General features: G+C 41.5%; 1 protein-coding gene and 1 non-coding gene across 5 annotated transcripts in view; one reads left to right on the top strand and one right to left on the bottom strand.

The window, feature by feature from the left end:
- Positions 1-7,220: 7,220 nt before the first annotated feature.
- Positions 7,221-7,358, top strand: LOC119932625. The gene has a single exon (XR_005452370.1). It is a non-coding gene; the product is annotated as a small nucleolar RNA SNORA7 (small nucleolar RNA).
- A 4,202-nt stretch (positions 7,359-11,560) lies between these two features.
- The window catches only part of LOC119932231 (CD2 associated protein), a 92,836-nt gene continuing 77,396 nt past the window's right edge, over positions 11,561-27,000 (bottom strand). For 2 of the 4 annotated variants that reach the window (XM_038751261.1, XM_038751260.1), the window contains exons 14-19: positions 22,882-22,994; positions 19,846-19,929; positions 18,548-18,691; positions 16,735-16,919; positions 15,388-15,451; positions 11,561-14,576 (exon numbers count right to left, since the gene is read on the bottom strand). In XM_038751261.1, coding sequence (XP_038607189.1) covers positions 14,535-14,576; positions 15,388-15,451; positions 16,735-16,919; positions 18,548-18,691; positions 19,846-19,929; positions 22,882-22,994 — 632 coding nt within the window. In that variant the 3' untranslated portion in view covers positions 11,561-14,534. The remainder of the gene's footprint in view (positions 14,577-15,387; positions 15,452-16,734; positions 16,920-18,547; positions 18,692-19,845; positions 19,930-22,881; positions 22,995-27,000) is intronic. The other 2 variants (XM_038751262.1, XM_038751263.1) reach the window with 1 other exon arrangement.

Genomic DNA, 27,000 nt, shown 5'->3' with positions numbered 1-27,000 from the left:
GAGATGGTATTTTAACGGGGTTTGGGCTGGTGTCAGTGAGAATCTGCTCATCTGAATAATAAATGGCACTGGAGGAGAAAGAATGAGAACCAAACTTGGCTCTTTCCTTTCCTCCATTCCCTAGCTTAAAGCAATCACCTTGCCCCCTCCTACCTCGCCTTGCTGCTCTACCTCAATCCAGACTGCACACTTGATTCCTCTAATGCCAATTTAGTTACTGTACCTCAGTCTCATCTATCTTGCCACCGACCTCTCGCCTACATCCTGTCTCAAGCCTGCAACGCCCTCCCTCTGCATAGCCAACAGACGATCAGTCTCCCCATCTTCAAAGCTTTATTGAAGGCACATCTCCTCCAAGAAACCTCCCCTGATAAAGTCCTCATTTCCTTTTCTCCCACTCCTTTCTGCATTGCACTAATTTATTCCTATTTTTCACCCCTCCCTCAGCTCCACAGCACTCATATACAGATCTGTAAATTTATATTTATGTCTTTCGCCCCCTCTAGACTGTAAGCTCATTGTGGGCAGGGAATGTGTCTACCAACACTGTTATATTGTACTCTCCCAAGTGCTTAGTACAGTATTTTGCACATAGTAAGCACTCAAATATGATTAATTGATAGTATTCAATATCTTTACAGGCCACAGGACTGGAGGGAGTGCCCAGGTTAAATAGGGACAGAGTCCCGGTGACACTCACGGTCTAAGTAAGAGGGAGGACAGGGAATGAACCCATATTATACAGTGGAGGAAGCCGAGGTCCAGAGAGGTTAAGTGACTTGCCCACGGTCACACGGCAGGCTAGTGGCAAAGCTGGGATTAGAACACAGGTTCTCTGCCTCCCAGGCCCGTGTTCTTCTCGCTAGACCATTCATGCATTCATTCATTCAATCGTATTTATTGAGCGCTTACTGTGTGCAGAGCACTGTACTAAGCGCTTGGGAAGTACAAGTTGGCAACATATAGAGATGGTCCCTACCCAACAACGGGACCAACGAGAATGCTCCAAACGCTGATTCTGGGAAGTCAAAAGCAGGGGTAGCCTCTGTTTCAATGGACAGAGATGGGTTCTGTGAACACGCAAACGTCCCAGCTTCACTGTCAATGACCCCTGACAGGAGCAGCAGAGGCGGGGTGCCTCACTCCTCAGGGTGGGGAGCCTGGGGTGGGCAGTCACCCCCACCAGCTGAGGCAGACGGAGAGCCTAAAAACAGCTCCTCTAGCCGCCATACCGTAAGACTCTTGAAGTAGGATAGCAGTGGAGATGCTGGTTACATCTGCCTTGTTTTCTTGGCTGTTTTGCCACTTCGCCCTTCCCTGGCTGTCGGTTCCCGGCCTCCTCCTCCTCGCTAGGCTGTAAGCCTGAGTGGGTCAGGGTCTGTGTCTGAATGATAATAATAATAATCGTGGTATTTGCTGAACTCTTACTGTGTGCAAGGCACCAAGTGCTGGGATGGGTACAAGCAAATCGGGTTGTACACAGTCCCTGTTCCACATGGAGCTCATAGTCTTAGTCCCCATTTTACTGATGATGCAACTGAGGCACAGAGAAGTGAAGTGACTTGCTCCAGATCACACAGCAGACAAGCGGTGGAGCCGGTATTAGAATCCAGGTCCTTTAAACTCCCAGGCCCGTTCTCTAGCCACTAGGCCAAGCTGCTTCTTGTGAATGAACTTCCTTGTGCCTCCCCAATCCTGACTGATATTTCCGTAGCTGTTAATCTGAAAACTGCATGCTTTTAGAATGAATTTGAGTGCTGGAAGCTCCCTTTTCCACCCCACCTTTTGATCCTGGAGGGCAAATTTCATGTGCCAATAACTTATGGGGACCAGAGCAGGTTACGTGACTATGCTTTTAGATATTCTCTGCCTCACCTTGCTTGAGGATTTACAGATCCGCATGCTGCAACTCATCACTGCTTACAAAGCCTAGCACCTTTAGATGTTAGATTCACCTGTATGGAGGACTCAAGATTTCTACCCCAATTTAGTCTAAAAATCAAAAAGAGTTTGAGGTGATTTTACTGACCAATATCCAGGTCAGTGGTCCTAGCTGTAAGAGCAAATTGGGGGTTTTCAAAAGACTAAACTGATAACTCAGATGAAAAATACTTGAGTTTTGCTTCACAACCTAAGTGAACATGTACAACAAGTTTAAGTAATTCAAATTCACCGAGTCTTAACACCATGGGCTGGAAAAGAGGAAGTCAAGCTCACCACTCCAGTTCGTGTTTTTGAATGTATGAAAGTTAACAGGTATACAGGTGCAGGGGTGCTGAGGAGAGTGGGTGTCCTTTGGTGAATGCGAAGCATGGCTGTCACTGAGGGATGGGACACTATGTGTGATGGTGTGTTGGAGTGTGGGTAAGTGGTGGTGCCTCTAGGTGTCATTGTGGAAATGTGTCGTGTGTAAATTGTGATTTTGTGGCTGTGAGGGAGGGGAAGACAGGGTTGTTGGGGCAGGACTTGGGGGTGTCACTGTCCCTGTGGGGGTGGGAGGATTGTGTAGCTTGAGTGCATTGGGGTGATGTCACTGAGAGAGATTGGGTGTTGCTGTGAATGGGAGGTGTGGGGCTAGAGAAGCAGAGTGGCTTAGTGGAAAGAGCATGGGTTTGGGAGTCAGAGGAGGTGGGTTCTAATCCCGGCTCTGTCATTTGTCTGCTGTGTAACCTTGGGCAAGCCACTTAACTTTTCCGTGCCTCAGTTACCTCATCTGTAAAATGGGGATTAAGACTGTGAGCCCCAAATGAGAAAACCTGATTAACGTGTATCCTGTGCTTAGAGCAGTGCTTGGCACATAGTTAAGTGCTTAACAAATACCATAATAATTATTACTATTACCACTGGGGACGACCACGGTGAGGCTCACCTCTTAGCAAAGCCAACTTTTCCCAAGTAAGTGTTTAGCAAATACCACAATCATTCTTATTCTTGTTATCATTATTATTAGTGCTTAATAACAAAATCATTATTATTATTATATCATCATTATTACCAGAAAAGGAACACTTCTGAATAGAGCACTCTTCTAACAATAGGAGAAAAAAAATGCTTATTGCTCAAACTGCAGCCTAATGAGGGGATCAGATTTGGCTGGTCGTTTCAAAATGTCATAAAACCGAAATTGTAAGGAGAAAGGTAAAATGCAGCTTACTCACGGGGCCAGGACTAGGTCAGGCGGCACAGCCGGCAAGCGGCTCCTCCTCGTTCTTCACCTCTCACCATCGCTGGCTCTGGATGTGAAGTCTTGGGTCCTGCCTAGGCCTGCTGAGGTGGTCCTTCCCTCAGGCCCGGGCCACCCCTGCTCTGAGCTCGCCCGACACAGGACAGGATAACAAATGGCCTCTCTCTTTCTCTGGGCACATGAATGCATATGTTCTCCCTCTCCCTCTCCTCTTTCGCTCTCGATCTCTTTCTCTTCCCCTTCTCAGCCTCTCTCTCTCTCTCTCTCTCTGATTAACACATACACACAGAGCAGATCTTGAAGGACCAGTATCACTGGGGTGTATTCAGGCCGCTGGAGGTGTAGGGTGTCAGGCAGTGAATGACTCATTAGTTAGGTGACGTACACACACCCTCATAGAAATGACAGGCTTCCCTCTCCGTGAAGAAGCCTGAAAGTGTCAGTTTCGGAGGAGCTGAAATACCTGGCAGCCGTTTTCATAACCTCCGGGGCTCAGAACAGGAGACTATTTAGTGTAGGTTCACCGTGGGCAGGAAATCTGTTTATTGTTATATTGTACTCTCCCAAGGGCTTAGTACAGTGCTCTGCACACAGTAAGCGCTCAATAAATCTGACAATGAATGATTAGTTTAAAATCAAGGGTGAGGGGTGGAAACTGTTTCCCCTTCTAGGCAGTAAATTCTTTGTGGGTAGGGAATGAGTCTCTTATACTGCATTCTCCCAAGTGATTAGTACAGTGGTCTGTCTTCAGTAAGCACTCAATAAATAAGATTGGATGTAACTGAATTTCTACTTTTCTAGTTTTGTCACCTTCATGCCTTATAGCCATGGACAAATTCATTTAAGTGGTTGATTCTACATCTTTGAAAACCTACAGTCCAAGAGCACGGGCTTGGAAGTCAGATGACTTGAGTTCTAATCCCTGTTCTGTCACTTGCCTCTTTGGGTGTCAGTTTCTGGGTGAGTTTCCTCATCTGCACAATACAGGGATTCAATACCTGTTCTTCCTCTCCCTTAGACTGTGAACTCCATGTGGGATAAGAGACTGTGCCAACCTGATTATCTTGTACCATCATCATCATCAAAGGTATTTATTGAGTGCTTACTATGTGCAGAACACTATGCCAAGTATAATAAAACAGAGTTGGCAGACATGTTTCCCTGCCCACAATAAGCTTGCAGACTAGAGGGGGTGACTGATATTAATATAAATGAATAATTTATAGTAAATAATTTGAATTTAAAGCTACATAAACAATGTGTAATATGTAATTTAAAGATAAACATAATTGAAAGCTACAAACACATCTAAAGATATGTACATAATTTAATTGCATTTTAATATGTATATATCTACCTAATTATAAGTGCATTGCTTACACATAGTAAGAGTTTAACATAACACAGTTACTCTTCCTATTATTATTTCCTCTAGATCTCCTTGCCTCCCCTCACCACAAAGACCGTGATGTTAGGATGCGATTTCTTTAGTTTCAGAACTAGGAAGTACAATGGACACCAGCATAAACAGAGACCTGAAATTGAGCAAATCAACAAATAAGGAACAAGTAACTTATCCATCTGATTAAAAGCACTCAATTAGCTCACCCTCTCCTAACTCACATCACTGAACTGTAACTGCAGCCCAGCCGGCAGACTTCACTCCTCTGGTGCCAGCTTTCCCATGCCTATCTTCCCACCAACCCCTTTCCCATGACATTCTCCAAGCCAGAAACTTCTTCCCCTTTTCTCATATGCCAGACCACCACTCTCCTCACCTTCAAACCATTATTAAGGTCACGTCTCCAACACAGTTCCATCTCCCTTCTACGCCATCCATGCGCTTGGATCAGTGACCTTTGGGCATTTGATATTTGCCCCAACATCAACCCCACAGCACTTATGTCTATTTCTTTAAATTATATATTATAAATTAATTATTGTAATGTCTGCCCACCCACACCCCCAGACCATAAGCTCGTTTTGGTCAGGGACCCTATCTGCCAACTCTGCTGTAGATCAAGTCGTCTGCACACAAAGTTCTCAGTAAACATGAGTACTTGATGTAATTATATTCCACCCATCAGAAGTTCTGTTAAAGTTAAATCCTAGGAACAAGTTCCTGCTAAAACATCTAGCAACTTGATTGCTACTTCATGTAGATAAACAACATGGATCTAGGGATGAATTGAAAACAGTGGGAAAAGATTATTTAAATATGGAATTACTTGTTCCATACCTTACCTGTGACTTATTTTACTGTCTGTCTCCCGGCTTTATTGGAAGTTCACTGAGGGCAAGTATCTTGTCTACTAATTCTCTTGTACTCTCCCAGGAGCTTTCAGGACACTGCTCTGCACAAACTAAAAATTCAGTAAAAACTATCAAAGTCTTTAACATTGATTACAAATGTACCTTATGACTGCCAACATGTTTTTCTTAAGCACTCCTGCTAACAAAGAGCACCTCACAAATTTACAATACCCTTGAGCATAGCAGTTAAGGAAACTGGTTCATTGTTATAGTTTTACCTTATTAGTGTCTTAAGAGAGATACTCTAGTTTGGTAATTCAGTCATTCCAGGACTGCTGCTTAGCAAAACCAACGCATAATGAGAAAATGGAGAAATTCAAATTTCCCCAATCGGTAATATGTCTCTCACTCTGAACTGTAAGCTGCTGTGGATAGGTATCATAGCTACCGATGCTACTGTATTGTACTCTCCCGAGCTCTCAGTACAGTGTTCTGTAAACAGTAAGCATTCAATAAATACTACTGACTGATTGAAATTCATGAGTCACCAAGTAGAAGGTGAAACTTTTTGCCACCGAGTGCTGAAGAACCAAGACAAAACTGCAGGTTTAGAAATTAAGCCAACGTCCTTCAAAAGAGATTACACAGAAATGGGAATAAGATCAATGGGTGGTATTTTCTGAGTGCTTACTGTGTGCACAGTACTGTACTAAGCACTTGGGAGAGAAAAATTCAACAGAGTAGGTAGATACTATCCCTACCCACAAGAAATTTATGGATTAGAGAATAAGCAGCATGAACAAATGAGAAAATTGTACATGGATAAGCTGTATATAAACAAAACCATTAAACCTTTAGCTTCAGACAAGTGAAGCTAATTCATTTCATGTGCAACTGTTGGGGAAAAGACAGATAAGGTTCGTGAGAGAGGAGAGTCAGAATTTCATTGAAGTGTGTCAAAAAAGAAGCCATGGCAAAGTGAAAATGAAAACGATATTGCATTTCAAAAAAAGTTATTGTAGGAGCCAACCACAAGATACCCTGTTGTATACTGGTGTGTGATAGTCAAAGGAATACAGAAAGCAAGGAGCAGCAGCTTGTATAATCAATTAAAACTGGTAATGGCACACTTGAACATGCGGAAAGACCACTTTGAATTTATGGCTTGAGAAATAATTATGGGGAAACAATTGATTTCCTCCCAAATGGGGGTCTCACTCCCCTCTGGGGAGTTCATCTGCACAAGTAGCTTCAGCTGCCTCCTCTCCACAGATCAATCTCGCTCTCTCTAGCCCTGACCTCTCATCTCATTTCCAATTCCTCACTTCCTCTTGCCTCCAGGCCAGCGCTCATGGGCACCTCAAGCTCCACTAATCAGAAACCGAATTCCTTGTCTTCTCCCTTAATAATAAAATAATATTTATTAAGCACGTACTATGTGCAAAGCACTGTTCTAAGCGCTGGGGAGGTTACACGGTGATCAGGTTGTCCCATGGGGAGCTCACAGTCTTAATCCCCATTTTACAGATGAGGTAACAGGCACAGATAAGTGACTTGCCCAAAGTCACACAGCTGGTAACTGGTGGAGCAGCAGCTTGTATAATCAATTAAAACTGGTAATGGCACAGCTTCTCTAACCTTCCCCTTAACCTTGCCCCTGACTTTCCCATTTCAGTCAGCAACACTGCCATCTCCCTGTCCTCGGAGCCTGCGACCTCACTGTCATCCCACCCTTTGCTATCCTTCAATCAATCATGGGTATTTACTGGGTACAGAAAACTCACACCTCTCAGGATGGCACCTGGAGAGTTTCCACTACTCTACCAGGCTTGACTATAGGAGGCAGAGTCAAGCAGAGGCATATCCATTCCATTCCTAGCTTTGGCAGTGGCTAGCAAGTGGAAGGCAATCTGCTACAAGTCTTAAACTCACCCATGCTGGGCAGCAGCAGCAGCATTGGAGAGAGCCGAGGGCAGAGACTTAGGTTTACTGTGCAGAAGGAGGCAACGGTAAACCACTTCCGTATTTTTACCAAGAAAACTCTATGGTTACACTACCAGACCGATTGCAGATGGAGATGCAGATGGAGGTTGGGCGTTTTGGGAGAGGTGTGCCCATGGTGTCGCTATGGGTCAGACATGACCCAACAGCCTAACAACAACAACAGAACACTCTACTAAGCACTTAGGAGAGTGCGCAAGAGAATCAGTAGATGTGATTCCTGCCTTCAACGCGTTTTACAGTCTGGTGGATCAACCCTTATAGTCATCATCATCATCAACGGTATTTGTTGAGCGCTGTGTGCAGAGCACTTGGGAGAGTACAACACCACTGAGTTGTTAGACGCATTCCTTGCCCTCCTCAGCTACGCCTCCCAACATAAAGCATCTTCATGCACTGGTAGTTGTGGTCCTTAATGGGACTGGTAATTCTATCACCTTCAGATTAAAGAGCCACAACCAAGCCCAGAGAGACTATATCATTCTGTTCACATTCCTGCCCTCTCCTCCTTTTCCTGCTCTAGGAAACATACAAGTTATCCCTGTTGTCTTTACATTTTCTTTTTCCTTATGTGGACGCTTCTGCCCCCGTCCAACCAGATTTACTGGCTTCTCCGTGAGGCAGCGAGGGCCAAGGACTCAGAGTGCTGAACAGGGAGTTGGCAGGTTCATCCTCTGACCCCATTGTCAAGCTCCTTGTGGGCAGGGAATACATGTTTTAATGTTACTCTCTCAACTGCTTAGTACAGTGCTCTGCATACAGTAAGCGCTCAATAATTAAGATTGCCTGACTGACAAGTGTGAACTCTTGGTGCCTCTGTTACCCTGACTGCAGAAGGGGGATCAGCACTTAGAATAGTGCTCAGTGCTTCGAAGAGTGCTTGGCACAGTAAGTGCTTAACAAATACCATAGTATTATTGTACTCCTGAATGAGCCAAAGAGAATGTTAAATATGTGTGTATATGTATATATAATAATAATAATGGTATTTGTTAAGTGCTTACTATGTGCTGAGCACTGTTCTAAGCACTGGGATAGATGGTTATTAGAATGTCCCACATGGGGCTCAGTCTTAATCTCCATTTTACAGATGAGGGAACGGAGGCCCCGAGAAGTTAAGTGACTTCCCCAAAGTCACATAGCTGACAAGTGGCAGAGCTGGAATTAGAATTCACGACCTCTGACTCCCAAGCCCGTGCTCTTTCCACTAAGCCATGCTGCTTCTTGTATGTGTGTGTGAGTATATATATACACACACACACACATATGTATACATATACATATATACACATATATATGTGTTTACATGTACACACACACACACCTAGGATCGGAACATTTCTGGGAAAATATTTAGCTGTTCCTATCACCCTCCTCCAACCCCAACATACACACTGAGGTTGGCAAGTATGACTATTCACCAGTAGCATAAACTTACCTAGCAACAGAAGGGTGAGACTTTCATGACTCTCATCCCGAAGTTCATTCGTTCGCCACTCCACACTTAGAAAAACATTAAGTTTGCAAAGACTCTTAATGCTGAGAGGCAGCGTGACTTAGTGGAGAGAGCATGGGTCTGGGGGTCAGGAGATCTACATTCTAATCCCGGCTCCATCACCTTCGAGATGTCTAACTTCTCAATGCTTCAGTTTCCTCACCTGTAAAGGGCAGCGATCATGTCTGCCTACCTTATTTTTCCCTAATGAACCCTCAGCATGATGTTCTTCACACAGTAAATGGTGAAAGTGGCATCACTGATTGATAAAAATGGGGATTAAGTATCTGTTCTCCCTTCCCCCTAGACTAGGAACCTCATGTGGGACAGGTATCTACTTAAAATGTATCAAACCCAAGGCTTAATAGGGGGCTTTGCACATACTGAGCACTTACCATTATTATTTATTGTATTACCATTAGGGTGGGAAGCAAAAACTAGTCATCTAGGAAATTTTCCTGTTTCCAGAAAGAACAACCCTATAAATATAGGTATGGTATTTGGTATTATGGTAAATTATGGTATTTGTTAAGCACTTTTTATGTGCCAGGCTCTGTACTAAGCGCTGGGGTGGATACAAATAGGGTTGGACATAGTCCCTGTTCCAGATGGGGCTCACGGTCTCAAATTCCCATTTTACAGATGAGGTAACTAAGGCTCAGAGAAGTGAAGTGACTTGTCCAAGGTCACACAGCAGGCAAGTGGCAGAGCCAGGCTTAGAACCCACGACCTTTCACTCCCAAGTCCGTGCTCTTGCCACTAGGCCATGCTGCTACACTGGCCTAGGCAGTGGAAATGGATCACTAAGAAGTCACAGAGTTTGAATTTTTTTTATGGTATTTGTTAAGTGCTTACTATGGGCTGTATTACACTAAGCACTGGAATAGACATCAGATAATCAGGTTAGACACAGTCCACGTCCCCCACATGGGGCTTACGGCATTAATCCCCATTTCCCAGATGAGGTAACTGAGGCACAAAGAAGTAAAGTGACTGACCCAAAGTCAAACCACAGACAAGTGGTGGATGTGGGATTAGAACCCAGGTCCTCTGATTATACTATACAATCCACTTCTTCCAAAAGTGTACAAGGAATTGCAAAGAACAGAGGAGAAAAGCTATATGACCCAAGAAGTAAAGGGGCTGGTTTGCCTACATTTTCCAGAGGTCATCAAGGCTTTTTGGGAGGAGTCTGCCTTCTCTGCTAGGGGCAGAAATATACACCCTTCTCTGGGCAGAGCTAAATTGTTCCACTGATCGGCCAGACACAGACATCATCCCTCTACTGGCTCTCCCAACTTGCTACTCTCCAGTCTGTTCCTGCCAGCCTTAAAACCTGCCAAAAGATATCCATTTGGAGAGGGTTTTTCTCTGCCTGCCTAACTAGCAACAAGAGTAAAATCTTATACATACACACACACATTTATACATATATATGTATACGTATTCTTTCTCAACATTTGTCAACTCATCCTTCCCTCACAGTTACTGTAGTATCAGCAAACTCATCTGTAGGTGATGGATGCATCTGATTACATCCTACTTCGGTTACTACATATAAGCCCCATTGCAAGAGTTCCTGACTATAAGCAGCATATCCTTTGCCAACAAGAGAAAAACTATTTGATGGCCATCAGGTCACCAGTCTGAAGACTGAAATAATCTCCTTTAGAATAGTAATTCTCAATCTTCTTCAACTCACGACTCACATCTTCCTTCAGTAGACACTCCTTACTGTTGAGAGAGAATAATTTTTTTTCAGGATTAATCAGGTTGCCAATTTGAAAATCTCTCTCCTAATTTTCTCAGTCATATTTGTTGAATGCTGACTTTGTGCAGAGCACTGTATTAAGTGCTTGGGAGAGTACACTATCACGGACAAATTCCCTGCCCACATGGTCTAAACCGGAAGAACAACCAATAAAAGATGGGGCTAGGGAAAGAAAAGCGGATGCCAGGGGCTGCCATGGAGTGGAGGATGAGGTATCGTAAGGCAGGAGGAATGTGCAAACTCAAAGGTCACAAATCAAACTTCTCATCTCTTCACTTAGCATTCCCATTATAGTTGACACCATCCCCACAACCACTATCTTCAAAGACCATACACTTGGCATCATCCTCAAGTTGATACTCTGACAGTACAGACAGACAAGAACTCACTTGCTTATGCTTCCCATGTAGGTTTCTGAATATACCTAAGTACTGAGGGTAGCACCTTATTGATTAGGCCAAAGTCCATCAGCGAGAAAGGAGGGATGTTCACATGACTGCCGATCTGCCGGTCTCTTGAGTGCCGGGATGACGGCCGCCCGATACATATGAATTTTCGATCATGATAGAAGGGAAGATGACGACTGTGAAATGACATCCAAACCACCTAGCTGGGAGGCAAGTCCAATTTCTGGAGAATGAAGAAAGACTTACTGACTTGGCAAAAAAGCAGGCCCAATAGGAAAAGAAACCCAGTCAATTCACATGGACCTGGATTGCCACTTTTCCAGGCTTTGTAAGCTTACATTTTTGTTTCATTTGATCTCAAAGTGTCTCAGCCTTAATAATCCCATAACAAATAAATTCAGCATGACACATCTGGACCACCATAAGAATGCACTGCACACACACACAACGGCAATATTATTTCTCTTTATTTGATTTTGTGGGCCACAGATTCTTACAGCACCTGTTAACAAACCGAGAAACTCTTGCGCTTTTTGGAATGTTGACAAAACATCGAGTGAATTATGCAATAGTAATCGAAGACAAGACTGACACAAATTTATTAAGGCCAATATTTTATGGCTAAAAATACCCATAGCAGCAACTTTTAAAGATGATTTTATTAAATCAATCCATTGCACTTGGTCATTTTTATTGCTACAGCAAAACAAGGCCATTAAATAATCATACCACCTTCCCTGTCTGATTTGACTGATTGTCTTTGTCCTGCTAATCCATTATAAACATAAAAGCAGACCAAATCCTTACACAGAACTCTATACAGCACTTGTTTAAGTCAGGATCACAGTGAGAAACATACAAAATAGAGAATTCTCTACTTGTCAGTCTTATTCCTCTATTTGCATCACAGTGCAAATCTTGAAAACTTTACGAGGGAACAGTTCCCAGAATAAAACCACTGATGACAGATGTTCTATGGAGGCAAAAGTAATTGTAAAAAATAAAAATCTGGGCCCAGTTTTAACATTTGATACAGTTAAAATATTGAGACAATTAGCTTATCAATGATGTTTCCAAAAAATAAAACAAATCTGCATTACATCATTACCAATCATGAAACATTTCAATAATTAACTAAAGCTACTGTTTTATCTCGTATGTTCACCATGATTTTTTAAGTATGCATTTCATGACGGGTTTTTTTGAAAGAACAGATTCCCATTACTATACACAGTATAGTATGAGAGCTCATGAATGGACAAGAGTATGAACATTCTGTAAATATTAAAACCACAATTTGTTAAACACGGCAAAGTGAGGGTACACTAAACCTTGCCCTGAAATTTTTGGATTACTATAGGCTGGGAGCCTACCCAATTTAAGGTAAGCACAAGGTGAATTTTTCCCTTTTCCTTTGTCCTACTGAAAAATTCCTCCGATTTTTCTTTTCTGCAACGCCTGCCTTAGAAATTTGAGCTATCCCGGACATGTATTTTCAAAGTGCAAGCGCATCTTGATGTTAGGCAAATTTTACAAGAAAATAGCAACACCAACTCACCTAAAGACCAGTCTGCCGTTTGTTTCTCAGTTCCTCCTCAGGAATGCAGGGAATACATTTATTACCCCTTCGGGGAGGAAACTGAAAGATAATTTCCAGTGTCCACGTAGATCAATGCATTTCTGTGTTTGCTGAATCTAGGAGTGGATTTCCTTCATTTAATCATGTCCTTCTTTTAAAGTCCATATGATATTTAGATAATTGCTCATTTCCCCTCAAAAGCTGAGAAGCACTAGGAAATGAGATCCTTAAATACCTCCAACAGAAATTACAGCCCAAGGCTTCTTTTAAAAGAAGCAAAATGTGCTTAACCTAATGTCCTCTCCAGGCTTTCCGTAAAGCACTGATTTTAAAATAAGTTTCCTTTATTTCCTGATTTCCATTCAAACTCCTCTACTTTAAACACCTGTAAAGGTTTCTGAAGAATGGAACAGAACACTGAAGAAAATTCTTTGCCAACAAGTGGATCAGCATGCAGTACAGCTTAAGGAAAAACCCAAACCAGAAAAGCTCTATGATAGCTGATGCCTGGGAAATATATAAACTGATGTTCTTAAACTGAATATTTATGTTATTCATCTCCAATATTGCCTTAATCTTGATTCCTTCTGCTTGTGAAACAATGGTAACAGCAAAGAGAAATGTAGGTAACGGCCAATACATAAGTCCCCACCACAAACAGATCCTATGGACTGAATTTAAGACTGACAGCATTTCACAATTTAAGCAAAATATAGACCATTATGTGAAAAGTGCACTTGGGAACGGACTACATTTGGATTTAAACCAATGGAAATTATGATCTCACACTATGTAGATAGCACTATCTACATGACAGTCTCAAGTAACTTTGAGAGCCTTAAGTATTTTGGGTTAAGGGGCCAGACTTCAAAAATGGTTTCAGTGTGCATAGAATAAGGTGATGACTGAAAGTCTCGGAGGTTTAAAAAATTCCAACATGGTAAAAAAAAAAAAATTGGGGAGGGACTGTGGGGTGGATAGTATCTGAATCTACAAAAAGTGTCAGAGAAATATTGGAATAAGACTGATTTTATTTATTAAAACATCTCACAGTTTCTGGGCCCACTGGGTTAAGAAGCATTTTCTGGCCTTATTTCTAGGTATCATGGCTTCCGTAGATTCAAGAAAGCCTTACTTTTTAATGAATTGAATAACTCATCCTTTTATGAATCCTATAGTGCAAGTGGTGGAAAATGCATTGGGGGATAGAAATTATTTTGATTCTCCATGACTTATCACTGCCATGCACAAGTGATTCAGATTGCAAAATGCTAACAAATTCCTATTTTGTCACCCAGACTATGAACAGCATATTAATACTTGCATTGCAGGCATACAGTAACAATCTGGGGTAATAAAGCTAAAAAGAAAAAAAATATATATATAAATATAATATATTCCCTTTTGAACTGTGGGAAATGTAGTGACTATAGATGATTATTTGGCTAATTCATCCCTCTCAAATAGTCCATTTTACATGTGATTTGTAAAGCTATATCAACCTATTTATCTTATAGATTTCTTTAAAAATTACACTAAGTATTCATTAAAAATCTATTATGAATTTCCTCTCCTTTTTATACAGATTCAGTAGTATTTTCAGGCAAACCAGAAAATGATGGTTTGCAATTCCAGCACAGTAAGAAATAAGGCCTCTTTTATATTGGCAAAAAAAAAAAACTAATTTCTTTATCCCTCTTTTTCTGCAATGTATTGTCCCATACTTGTTTTCTTTTTCATCAAAGCACACCAGCATTTATCATTCAACAGTAACAAGTCAGTTTCACGGTCATATTGTTTTCTTGAAATTTCTGGCAAGTTTAAGACACTGAATATAAGTCACCTCAGGTAATTGGGACTCTCTTTTTCAGAAGGTCAATTTCCACCTGAAATAAAAAGTGCAACATGAACAACAGATAAAACAGATGAAGATGGTTAAAGTCTATAATTGCCATCCCAAAATGACAGATTCATCCATAAACAAGACACTCCATTATTTTAATTCAGTTCACACCTTTCTCTGAAAAAGGGTTCCCTTTTATTCGATGCTGCAATTTAAAGTCTTTCATTCATCAAGCATTTACCGGATGGTAGTAAAAGTTCAGGTTACAAAAGATAAACCTGAATTAGTCAGGAGAGTTTCAATATTCTTATTTTAATAAGAACCTCGAGGAGAGAGCTCCTGGACTTATGAATGAGTATCTCTTCACAGATAATGCTTCGGACCCTTACATGGGCCAGATTTCAACTGTTCTACAGCACTGTTCTGGACAAGCACACCACTGCACAAATAACTTGGGGGTTGCATAGAAGAAGTTAGAAACAATCCAGTGTTAACTTGGAGGAGAAAACTGAAAAAAGACTAGGTTATCAAAGGATTTTTTTTTTTTTTTACCAGTATCAATCCTGGGCCCACTACTATTTCATATTCTCCTCAATCATTTGGAATTGGTTTGCTATTTTTTGATTATCACCTTCTTACCCTAGGGCCCATGACATATAGGATGGGGGCCATAAACTATTTAGGTGGTCCTTAAAATATTAAAAAGCCTCTGAACTAGAGATAAAGGCCCATGAGATTCCTTAAGAAAGGGACGTCTTTCACTTGAAGGCATAAAACTGAAATCGCCATCCCATCCACTCACATGTTTCATGAGAAGCCCAGTACCTCACAGCGCTTGACAAGACATGAATTACCTGTAGGGAGATCCGCAAATCTTTTTCGTTTTCCAAATCTTTTCTTAGCTTTTCCAGGTCTTTCCTAAAATTAAAATGCCGAACTATATAAAATGCGTATTTTTTCAAGGGGATACATGTCTACATTTGATGAGTGGAAATCTATGTCACCTAACTGAATTAAAGAAATGATCCCTGTCAACTTAAGAATATGAAACTCGGAACTTAAATTGTGAATACTAAATGAAGTTTAATAAAATTAAATTAAATGAACACATAATAATAGAAGGGCTTTGGAAAAGACTGTATCTGGTTTGCAACCTCCTCAATAGGAAGTCCCCAATGGTTTAACAACAAAGCAGTGTGGTTATCAAAAATGTCAATTTCATTCTTAACCCTTGCCACACCCCCACTTCCCCACCCACCACACACACACTTAACCCTTCTTCAGATTTTCAAACCCAAGACTTTCATAATATTTCTTTTGTAGGATTTTGAGATCGGAGGAGCCAAAGAGACTCATAAAATCCCAACTCTTCCAAAAGGCCTTTCAAGACTATGCCCTCTACTTCCCCTATCCACCCTTCCTCTGTTTAAGTTCAGAGTTTCATGTTCTTCCTCTGTTTCACTTCTATAGGAGTAAGGAAAACAGGCAAATTTGGTCTTGGAGATGGAGTTGAAGGTGATGATGAAACCACAGCTGGCTGGGAAGGTGAAAGACAACACCCTTCCTATCCAATCTTCCTCTGTGCCTTAAGCCCTTTGATACTCATTCCATTCCTACAGTACATATGTAAATATTCTTATATGCTAACATTTCCCCTAGCCATTATCTATTTGAATGTCTGTCTCCTGCTGTGAACTCCTTGAGGGCTGGAACCATCTACCAACTCTCGTTCAATAACCAGTATTGACTGTTCGACTCAAAAGTGAATTTAGAATTTCTATATTGACTAAATAGAAACCCAACATGAGTTCTTGTCCCAAGTCAATTATTTCCTACAGGACACAAAAATAGTCCCAAAAAGCTTTTACCTAAAAACACGGACGTTTTTTAAATGCTAGGGGAGGTGCCAAGTTACATACCATCTTCCGAGAATCAGAGCATCTTATATTTCATGTAAACACATGCTTTTATAGAATCACAACACTGAATCATTCATCAATAGGATGGATGGTAAAGAATCCCAAACGCATCAGGAGCTACTGACTAATGTTTGTCATTCACTTGAAAAATGGGCTGCTTTAATTGTGGGCACTTAGAGGCTATTTTTCACTCAGGGTTAGAATTCAAAGAAATATATTTTACATGTGTGATGATTTATGAAATCTGGGAATTAATGAAAGGGCAAAATAAGCAATACTTACTCATGACTCTTTCTCAGGCCCTCTACCATAGTCCGCAACTCAAGAACCTGAATTCTTAGATCCTCCACTGAATATTTTTTTACATCATCTGTTTCCTCTTTAGGTTTCACTTCTATAGGAGTAAGGAAAACAGCCGAATTTGGTCTTGAAGATGGAGTTGAAGGTGATGAGGAAACCACAGCTGGCTGGGAAGGTGAAACACAAACTTTACAGTTATGAAAAATGCCTAATTTTGAATTTTAATTTTCTGTATTCACTTACGTTTCAAATGATTTTCTATTAAAAAAAGAAACATTAGCAAAAGTTTAATCTAAATGTTCGGAAGATTATGAAATTACCAAAAGAGCCCCCAAGAAATACCTAAAAGTCATAAGGGGGAATGACTATGTACTAACTTTGCAGCTCTCACAAACAAGCTGTTAGACACTAAAGAGACTGTACGCAACTAAAGGATGGGGAACATGTCTATCAACTGTGTTATACTGTTGTCTCTCAAGTGCTTCTACACTGTGAGCCCGTTGTTGGGTAGGGACTGTCTCTATATGTTGCCGATTTGTACTTCCCAAGCCGCTTAGTACAGTGCTCTGCACACAGAAAGCGCTCAATAAATACAACTGAATGAATGAATGAAAACTAAGCAGGGTAGTCAGAGACCATATCCCACAAGGGGCCCATAGTCTTAATCCCCATTTTACATATGAGGTAACTGAGGCACAGAGAAGTTAAGTGACTTGCCCAAGGTCACATAGCAGGCGAATGGCACTAGGCCATGCTGCTTCCCAGTGTGGAAGTTCCAATGTAATGGATGTCTGAGGCAGACTCAGTTCCCTCCCTCACTGAGAAACCATCAGGTTTTTAGGAGGACTGGGTTCAATAAAGAATACACATTGGTCTCCTTTTCTGATTTAAAAGCACCCAGGAGGATGGCTTTTATGAAAACAAAACATTATTATTTCATTGCCTACTTCTAGGAGAGTTTGGAGATGTGTGTATATATATGTATATATATATATATATATATATATACACAAACACATACAAACAATATATATTATATACTATACAATAATATTATAATATATTATAATAATATATATTATACAATTATATTATACAATAATATATATTGAATATATACAAACACACTATATATACATACGCAAACACATGCAAACATGCATATACACATATACATACATTATGTTTAGATGCATATACACATGAACACACACTATGCTTCTATATACCTCTCCAATGTATATATAAATGCCTCTGCATATATACGCACACACACATTATATATACTTATATATATTTACATATATATAAGTACATATACATATATATGTACTTATATATAAGTACACACACATATATATATATATAAGTGCACACACAAACACAATTAGAGAGAGAAAGAGTGTGCGTGGGTAAATACATAGATAGAAATAAAACCGTCTTTCACAGTAGAAACTGACAGAGTTGAAGATAAACCCTCTTGTGGGTTGTGGCCAAAAAGATGGAGACAAGGGAAACAATAATAAAAGAAACAAATCAAGGCTTTCGTACTGCCAATCAAATCAGTGATATTGATTGAGCACTTTACTGCATGCAGAGCACTGTACTAAGCACTTGGGAGATACGTACTGAAAATAAGGGAAATATGTCCTGCCCTTTATGAGTGTGTAATTCAAATCGGCACCAAGGGCATTCCTACAAGGCACTGCTGCCTCTTCTATGACAAAAACCCATCCCTGAACGCCTCTTCGGGTACTGGGGTTTCAGAGGAGAGGGAGAGGAAGCAGCACCCTACCGTTTGCAGGCCAGGGACTTGGTTTGTTTTTCCCGTAGTGGTGTTGAGTTGTGCTGAGCCATCCGCACTATCCTGTGTCTTTGTGTGGCTACCGGGACCTGATGCGAGACGGCTGGGAGGAGAAGCAGTTGCAGAATCTGAATGCTGAACAGAAAGTCTCTGTCAGTACTTTACAACGGGAGACACTGCTATAGCCACAGATGTTAGATGCGCCATTAAGTATGGTACTCACAGTGGCTGTATTATCATCAAAGGTATTTCTTGAGCACTTACTGTGTGCAGAGCAGTGGACTAAACGCTCAAGCATTGTGTTAAACACTTGTACTAAGGGCTCCAGGACCCCCAGGGTGGTGCATGTGTACTTGGGTTCCCTCAACACACCAAGAGAGGATACTCCTGGGCAGCCTTGGCCAGAGGAGTTTCGCACCACATATGCCCTTCAGGGATCTTTGTGGGGACCTTTACATGCTAACAACCTGGGCTCGTTCTATGAAGCCCAAAACACCAATCGCTCCCAAGGCTCCCGCAAAAGTGGGATGGCGGAGAGCAGCAGGAAAAAATCACCAATGGTGCCTCCTGAGATCTGCACAGACAACTTATTCTGTTGTTGCTATCGTTGCTTTATGGTATTTGTTAAATGTTTACTATGTGCCAGGCACTCTACTAAGCATTGGGGTAGAAACAAGGTTGGACACAGTCCATGTCCCACATGGGGCTCACAATCTTAACCCCCAGGTGAGTAAATCGAGGCTCAGAAAAGTGAAGTGACTTGCCCGAGATCCCACAGGAGACAAGTGGCGGAGCAGGATTAGAACATGGGTCCTCCTGACTCTATCCACTAAGCCACACTGCTTCTCCAACTTGATTTCAAGGCACGATGGGAGAAGGGCAAAAGCCTTCTAAATCGGGGCCAGGGCTTAGGGGGCCCCCTGGCAGGGCGGATTTTTGTTTTGGTGAGTAGACCTGATCTTCACATGAAACTACAGACCAGGTTATAGATACCAGGGGCCCCACTAAGTAGCCTCGGGCTGGAGGATGAGAGGTCAATTTGCCTGAAAAGGATTTGGGGGTGCAAGCCAGCTCTTTCCCCATGTCCTGCTGGGCTCTATCTCTTCGAAATAATTTTTACCTTCACAGCTGCACTTACTGTTTAGCAGCTCGATGTTCTGGATTGTCCCATCTTACTTCCACCTCTGGTCCCAACATAGCCAACCTCCTGCAGCTCTGCTGTGCGTTAACGGTGACAGAAATCACCCAAGAGTGGTTAAGGCTATCATCTTGGCATAACAGCAACTTACCTTTTTGCCTTCCAACAGCTTTGGTTTGGCACTTTCTACCTCCTCTTTCTGAAGTTTCACGTTTTTTTCTGGACTTTGAGTTGGCTAGAGAATAAAAAAGCCATACTGATCAAGAAATAGGCTCCAGAGAAAGAATACTGAAAGGCAGGCAAAGAAGGGAAAAAGAATGTTGCTTTTTTTCAACTATATGCTCTTTCTTGATGCGCTCTTAAAATCTAGATCTATAGATCAAAATAAATGCAATTCCGTTATTTACGATGACAGCTGGATTGTGGGGCTGGTTAAAAAAATGGCTGGCTCATGGTCTACGAAAAGATAAATCCACACTTAAAAGCTACTGATACAAAGCTCTAACTGGCAATCGATCAAATGTATTTATTGAGGGCTTACTGCCCACAAGGAGCTCTCAGTCTAGATAGTTTTCAGTACAGAGATCAGATTCTGCTCATACCTAGCCCATCTTGGCTAACTGATCCCTTGGGGTGAATGAGTGTTAAAAGTCTTCTTCCGGTCAGTTAAGAGGTCCCTGGTATGCTGGCATGAGCTCTGCTAATGTGATTAGAAAACAGCTTTAGTTCCGCTCAATCAATGAGGTCCTCTCCCTCTCTCCTCTGGCTTCAAGCTGCCTAGCCTCGACAGCAGGGGGATCCTGTTTAAGAATGCTGGCAGGGTTTTTGGACCCTGCAGAGTTCTGCCTATGGAATCAGCCAAGAGAACCAGTCTAATACTGAAATTCCAGTTCTGCCTGGTCTAATTGTGCTCTCCAAGCTTCACAGGCCATCTTGGGACTTGCTGAGGGATCTGACTCACTTCTCTGTGTACACAGATAAAATCTCCTAGACAAACTGCTTTAAAGAAAGACTGTCACGAACTTTAGGGTTCCATTCCACCGCCTCAAAAACCTGTAGTAGAATCCATTAGGATTGCGGGGTGGGTGGGGATAGGGTGAGGAGGAACTGCCAAAAACATGAGAGGAATGAGAGTCAAAGCCTCTTCCTCCATTCATTTTCTTTAGCAACTTCCGTGGCTGGAATAGCTATTGCTCATTCATTGCTGGTGTGCCCACTACGTTACCACAGTATTTACTGAGCACTGTGTGTACAGCACTGTACTTAGTGCTTGGAAGAGTACAATAACAGAGTTGCTTGACATTTTACCTGCCCACAACAAGATTTCAAATAGGTTAAGGAAATGGGGTTAGTCAGGGAAGGCTTCCTGGAAGAGATATATTTAAGTCGGGCACGGAAGATGGAGAGAGTTGTAGTCCATCGACATGAAGGAGGCAGGTGTTCCAGAAATGAAGGAGTGGGTGGCAGGGCTGCACTAGAAACCTCAGTCACACAACATAGGGGGAACCCCAGCATCACTGCCTGGGCAAGACACCTCTGTGTGTATGACCTCATTCCCACCCCTCTCGGCCTCCACCCAGATTCCCAAATTGTTATTCTCCCTCCTATTTTTTCCTTCTTAGTCCCACCTCTCTTCCTGACTTTATCTTTTATATTCCTATGTCTTTCTCTCGGTCTCTGAACATCTCTCACTGTTTTTCCACCTTTCCGGCCTTTTCTGCTTACTGTGCTCCACCCTGACCTTATAAAATTATTGACAGGCAGCCCTGGCTCTTTAGTTTCCAAAACCTTTTGATCAACTAGCCCCTAACCATTCCCTGTGCATGCAGGATAATGAATCTTTTCTCTCCTTTCAGTTTGGGGCTCATGATACAGTCTGATACATTATTCTTTTTGCCATATGCAGTCACTCTAAAGGTGGTATGGGTCTCAGCTGAGTCCCCTTTAAAGTAGTGAACTGGCTATTTTTCAGTCACTTCTTGTGTGATCATCATGATGTGGCCAAGGAGATATTGGAGGACCAAAGGGAGGATGGAACTCATTCAATGTGAAGTTGACAGCTACTCCAGCAATCAAATCTTGTCTCCATTTAATATTTTTGTTTAAAAAGTGACATTTCCCAAAGTTAAAGGAACAGGAAATTCTTCATTTCCACTTCCCTCAGATCTAAGATGAGGATGAATGGATTTCCCAAGCACTTAGTACAGTGCCCTGCACACAATGAGCACTCAATAAATACTGTTGATGTATGGCTGGCTCTAGAAAAATCTTAGTATTCTCCCAATGAAATGTTTAGATATTTTTGTACTTTCAAATGAAAATAAAGTTGTTTCTGAGGCTATTTCTTATTTGTAGTTCTGGCTGTCATATGCTGTCAAGTTGTCTCCAACCTACATTGACTCCATGGACACATCTCTCCCAGAATGCACCAACTGCATCTGCAATCATTCTGGTAATGTATACATAGAGGTCCTAGTAGGAAACTACTCACAAAACAAACCCCACCCATCTGTAAGGCAACCAGTGGGTTGAACCACACTCAAAGTGGGAATAGCTAAGGAAGAAAATGAAGAGAGAAGAGGCTTCTAGACTGTAAGCTCGATGTGGACAGGGAATCTGTCTACCGATTCTACTACAGTGAACTCTCCCAAGTGCTTAGTACAGTGTTCTGCACATAGTTAGCATTCAAGAAATACAATTTATTAATTGAAATGATAATTGTGGAGAGGGCCAAGTCACAATTTTCTATCAATCATGTCTCTTCAACTAGAATCAAAGTGACTTACTGAATTTTTGAAACTGATTAGCCTTTTATCCAATGAGTCTTGTCTTTTCTTCTCTCCCTCTCACAAGCCAAGAAAAAGTTAAGAATTCTGCATTAAGAATGCCTCATGATTTATTTTTTCCCAAAGATAACTTTCTAATGCATCTGATTTTCCATGGAGGACTTTTTGCAAATACATCATCTCTAATCTACTCCGCTAATGTGTAACCTCCTTGAGGGCAGGAATTGTATCTTCTAACAATACTGAACTTGCCCAAATGCTCTGCACAAAGTGCCCAATTTAATCAATTAAGCGCTCTGCACAGAAGTGATCAATTAACACTACCATTTGATTCATCTCTATTTGGAATGCCAAATGGATTCTCCAAACAAGTGCCAGTTTGATTGAGCCAAAGAACTCACAGAACTATTGCCGTTGAAGCGAATGGGCAACCTTCTCCGAGGCATCTTTGGTCTATCTGTGGTAAGATGGACTAAGTTTTCTGAGGAGGCTATTTCATCAAAATTTACAGCATCTAGAGGAGAGGAAAATAAACACACAACGATCATCTCATCTGCTTGGTGTGGTAGATTACAAACAGAAAATTGCCTTCCACTTTCAAAAACTTGAAATGAAAAGACAATCTACTCAAATGTGAACCGTGCTTTCCATATGCATTTGGAAAACGAAGATCAACTCTGAGGATGAAGTTGCTTCTTCTTACTAACAAGCTTGGGCAGGTTACTTATTTATCCTAGATCCTGGACCCAAAGCCCCAGAGTTGGGTCAGAACTGGCCCAGTGCCCAAGCTAAGTGAACAGGATGGCATTTAGTGGACAACTACCTCAGAGTATTTAGTTCTTTGCAAATACTTAGCTCTTTTTGCCCTGCAAGAGTTGAGGCTGAAATGATTTAACTATAACCTACTGAAGTATTGTTCTTCCACTTTTCACTCTAACCAATACTTATTTTTTCTCTATTTTAATGAGTTTTGTCTAGTATTTCAGCTTTAGGAATAGAAAAATAATTCATTTGAGTATTTTCACCTTTTGCTGTCTGTTGATGTGATCACCTCCTTTACCCTTAAGTAATCAATACAGTCTAAAAAGTACCAGTTGGTTCCATTCAGAAGCAGCATGGCCTAGTGGAAAGAGCATGGCTCTGGTTGTCAGAAGACCTGCCTTCTAATCCTGGCTCTGCCAACTGCTTGTGGTGAGACCTTGGCCAAGTCACTTAACTTCTCCGTGCCTCAGTTTCCTCAACTCTAAAATGTGGATTCAATACTTGTTTTCACTCCTTCATGTGCGGCAGGGACTGGGTCCAACCTCTCCTGCCCTAGGCTGTAAGCAAGCTTGTTGTGGGCAGGGAATGTGTCTGTTCATTGTACAGTGTAGTCTCTCAAGTGCTTAGCATTCATTCATTCATTCAATCGTATTTATTGAGTGCTTACTGTGTGCAGAGCACTGTATTAAGCGCTTGGGAAGTACAGTGCTTTGCACACAGTAAGCGCTCAAAAAATGTGACTGTGACTGAGGTGTACTACCATTTAGAACAGTGCTTGTCACATAGTACTTAATAACAATAATAATAATAATTTTCCATTATCATAGCACTCTAAATAGACATAGTGCACTTACTTTAGATCTTAGAGGGATATCACAGGTTATTTTTCCTGTCAAAACCTTTCAACCAATCTTTGTACACCGTGCATGCTAATAACGCAGTTTCTTTATCAATAGAAGGTTCATGGGTATTTTTGAGATACTCTTTATCAATAATGATAACTTGAAAGAAATCACTGTCAAGAAAAAACTAATAAAAGGTATTTATGCATATTATCACAGACAATTACTCAGAACACCTTAGATTTGGGTGTGCATATATACATTCCTTTCCCCAAAAGTTATGTTCTGATCTAGAGGATAAGACACCCAAAGGTGAGCTCACTGTGGGCAAGAAATGTTTCTATTGTTGTTGCCATACTGTACTCTCCCAAGAGCTTAGTAGAGTGCTTTGCACACAGTAAGCGCTCAATAAATATGACTGAATGAATGGATGAACTGTTAACCCTTTGTTCTTCCCTGTTATTTTGTGAATCAGACTTATGGTTGTTTCAAGCCCAGAATCGCTCCGAGTGCCAACAACCTCACACATTCCCTTCAGGTCTCTCTTAAATTTGGTGGAGAGTTCGTCAAAGACAGAGTGGAGTGGTTGGTGCTGATGACGTATTAGATACCACGATGCAAAAATGCTACGTCCCAATAAACCACTACACTGGGAGAGAAGGTCTTACTACAGGACCATGTTTCAAACCCAGGGGAGAGGGTGGAAGAATTATTTAGGAAGCCAATGGAGGGGAAGTTTCACAGGCTTACGGTAATCTCCATTAGAATTTGTCTGATGAAAGAGCAAATACCACATGTTTTAAATTCACAGACTGCTTTGACACCTTACTGAAAATCTTCATAACTGTTACCTACCATTAGGGAATTATTTTCAAATGCATATTTAAGCAACATTAGAGAGGATAATTACCTGAGACGAATATGTGAAAAGATGAAAGACTAAAAATGAGGGAAGGAAAAAATGGCAAGAATGGGAACAGGGGAATGGATGACCAACATAATATGCTGTACTCATGCGAAATGTCCTTTTTCTGACTCAATACTGACCACTGCAGTACAATTTAAACCTTCCCTGCATTTGACTGTTTTTTTCCAAGTTCCTGAATTAGGAAAAGAACAACAGCTAACTTGGTATGATCCAGTACTATCTGGCCTCACTCCACCATATTCGGCATTAAATCTTTAAATGTAAAAATTTAATCTATGCCATGTTCGAATTTACATACCCTCTGTCATTGCTGGCATTGTCAAAAAAAAGAAAAAAAAATTGTCACTGTGCTACAGGAACCCCAAAATCTGAAGACCTATTAAGACAGGAAATAAAGGAAGGGGGTTCCAATCTGAATCAAGATCAGCATAAATAATTTCCAGTCATTGTTTTGGCTAAGAAAAAATTGAAAAAAGGAAAAAAATAAGAAACCCTGTCCCAGTAGGCATGGATTGAAGTTATTTTTGCCAATTCATAATTAAAAAATAGGAATTTGATATACAATAGAAAATTAAAACATTGTCAGAGGAATTTGCTCTCATTAAAGGAAAGCTGCAGAAATCATACAAGCATTTTTCATTGTGTGAGAAACTGCTTTTTAAGACTGCTTTTATAAAAAAACTGCTTTTAAAAAAAAATATTCTCTACGTGCTAATGGTAATGGAGAGGATGCAGTCTCTCATCGGCAACAGTGGATGAACCGTGCCCTGAGATTTCAGGAGTGAGATTTCGTGTAAAGGAACTGAATCTACTGATAGTCCTTAGTACAGCCCTCTGTACATAGTAAGTGCTCAATAAATACCACTGATGGTGATGCTGATGATGATGATGGAAGCCTGAGGTGTGCCGCTTGCACTCTGTCTTTCCTGCCAATCGTGTTTCTGTTGGGGCATGGAGTTTAATGAGCCAGTATGCGAGGGGAAGGTGCAGTGTCCATTTCTGGCTTAAGTGACTGCAGCAGAGTGCCAATGCTGTGCTGAGCTGAAGCACCAATACCAGGAAGGCAGTCAGGAAACTGGGTAGCCACTGCAATTTTTGCTGCAAGCACTGGACTACTGTTTTACAGGATGCTTGCACAGCTCGTCCATTTCCCATAATACTGTGGGTGAACGCACTGCCCTGCTGTTTTACAGGATGCCTGGACAGCCCACCCCATCTTCCAGCATGGCGTAGTGGATAGAGCTTGGGAGTCAGGTGATTATTGGTTCTAATCCGGCTCCACCACTTGCCTGCTCTGCGAGCTTGGATAAGTCACTTCACTTCTCTGTGTCTCAATTCTCTCATCTGCAAAATGGGGATTGAGACTGTGAATCCCACTTGGGCCAGAGACTGTGTCCAACGTGATTTGCTTAGTACCCCTGTACTTAGTTCAGTGTCTGGCACATAGTAAGCACTTAACGAACACCATCATTATTATTATAATGCTGTGGGTGAACACACTGGCCTGCTCTTTTACAGGATGCCTGAGCAGCCCCTCCATCTCCCACAGTGCTATGGGTAAACGCACTGGCCTACTGTTTTACAGGATGCCCACACGGCCCGTCCATTTCCCGTGATGCTGTGGGTGGTTGTTCAATCAGAAACTTTCACCATGAATGAAAGAGTACCCCTCTGCCCCCCAAACTGGGACCCAGGTCTTGTGACTCCTCTTTCCCCTGGGCCAACTGGTTAGGGTAATACCTCACTTTCTCCATTTTCCCGTTCACAAGATCCTCAGATGGGAAGGCTATTAAAATCTTTAGAAGGCTTTTTCTTTCGTTTTGCTTAGTTACTCTGTATTTCTCAAGCTCCTGGTGCAGTGGGGGCTCAAATAAATGCTGCTGCTACTATTATCACCTCAGAGAATAATTCTTCTCATTGCCAAATAGAATATTTTGAAATACTGCTAAAGCCTTCCTTCTTCCCAAGCTGGTGATTGATTCACTGGC

Source organism: Tachyglossus aculeatus, chromosome 9 (genome assembly GCF_015852505.1).
Source record: "Tachyglossus aculeatus isolate mTacAcu1 chromosome 9, mTacAcu1.pri, whole genome shotgun sequence".
In the NCBI taxonomy this organism is placed as follows: Eukaryota; Metazoa; Chordata; class Mammalia; order Monotremata; family Tachyglossidae; genus Tachyglossus; species Tachyglossus aculeatus.
Note: the sequence above shows the minus strand (reverse complement) of the source record. Positions and strands in the feature narration are given on the sequence as shown.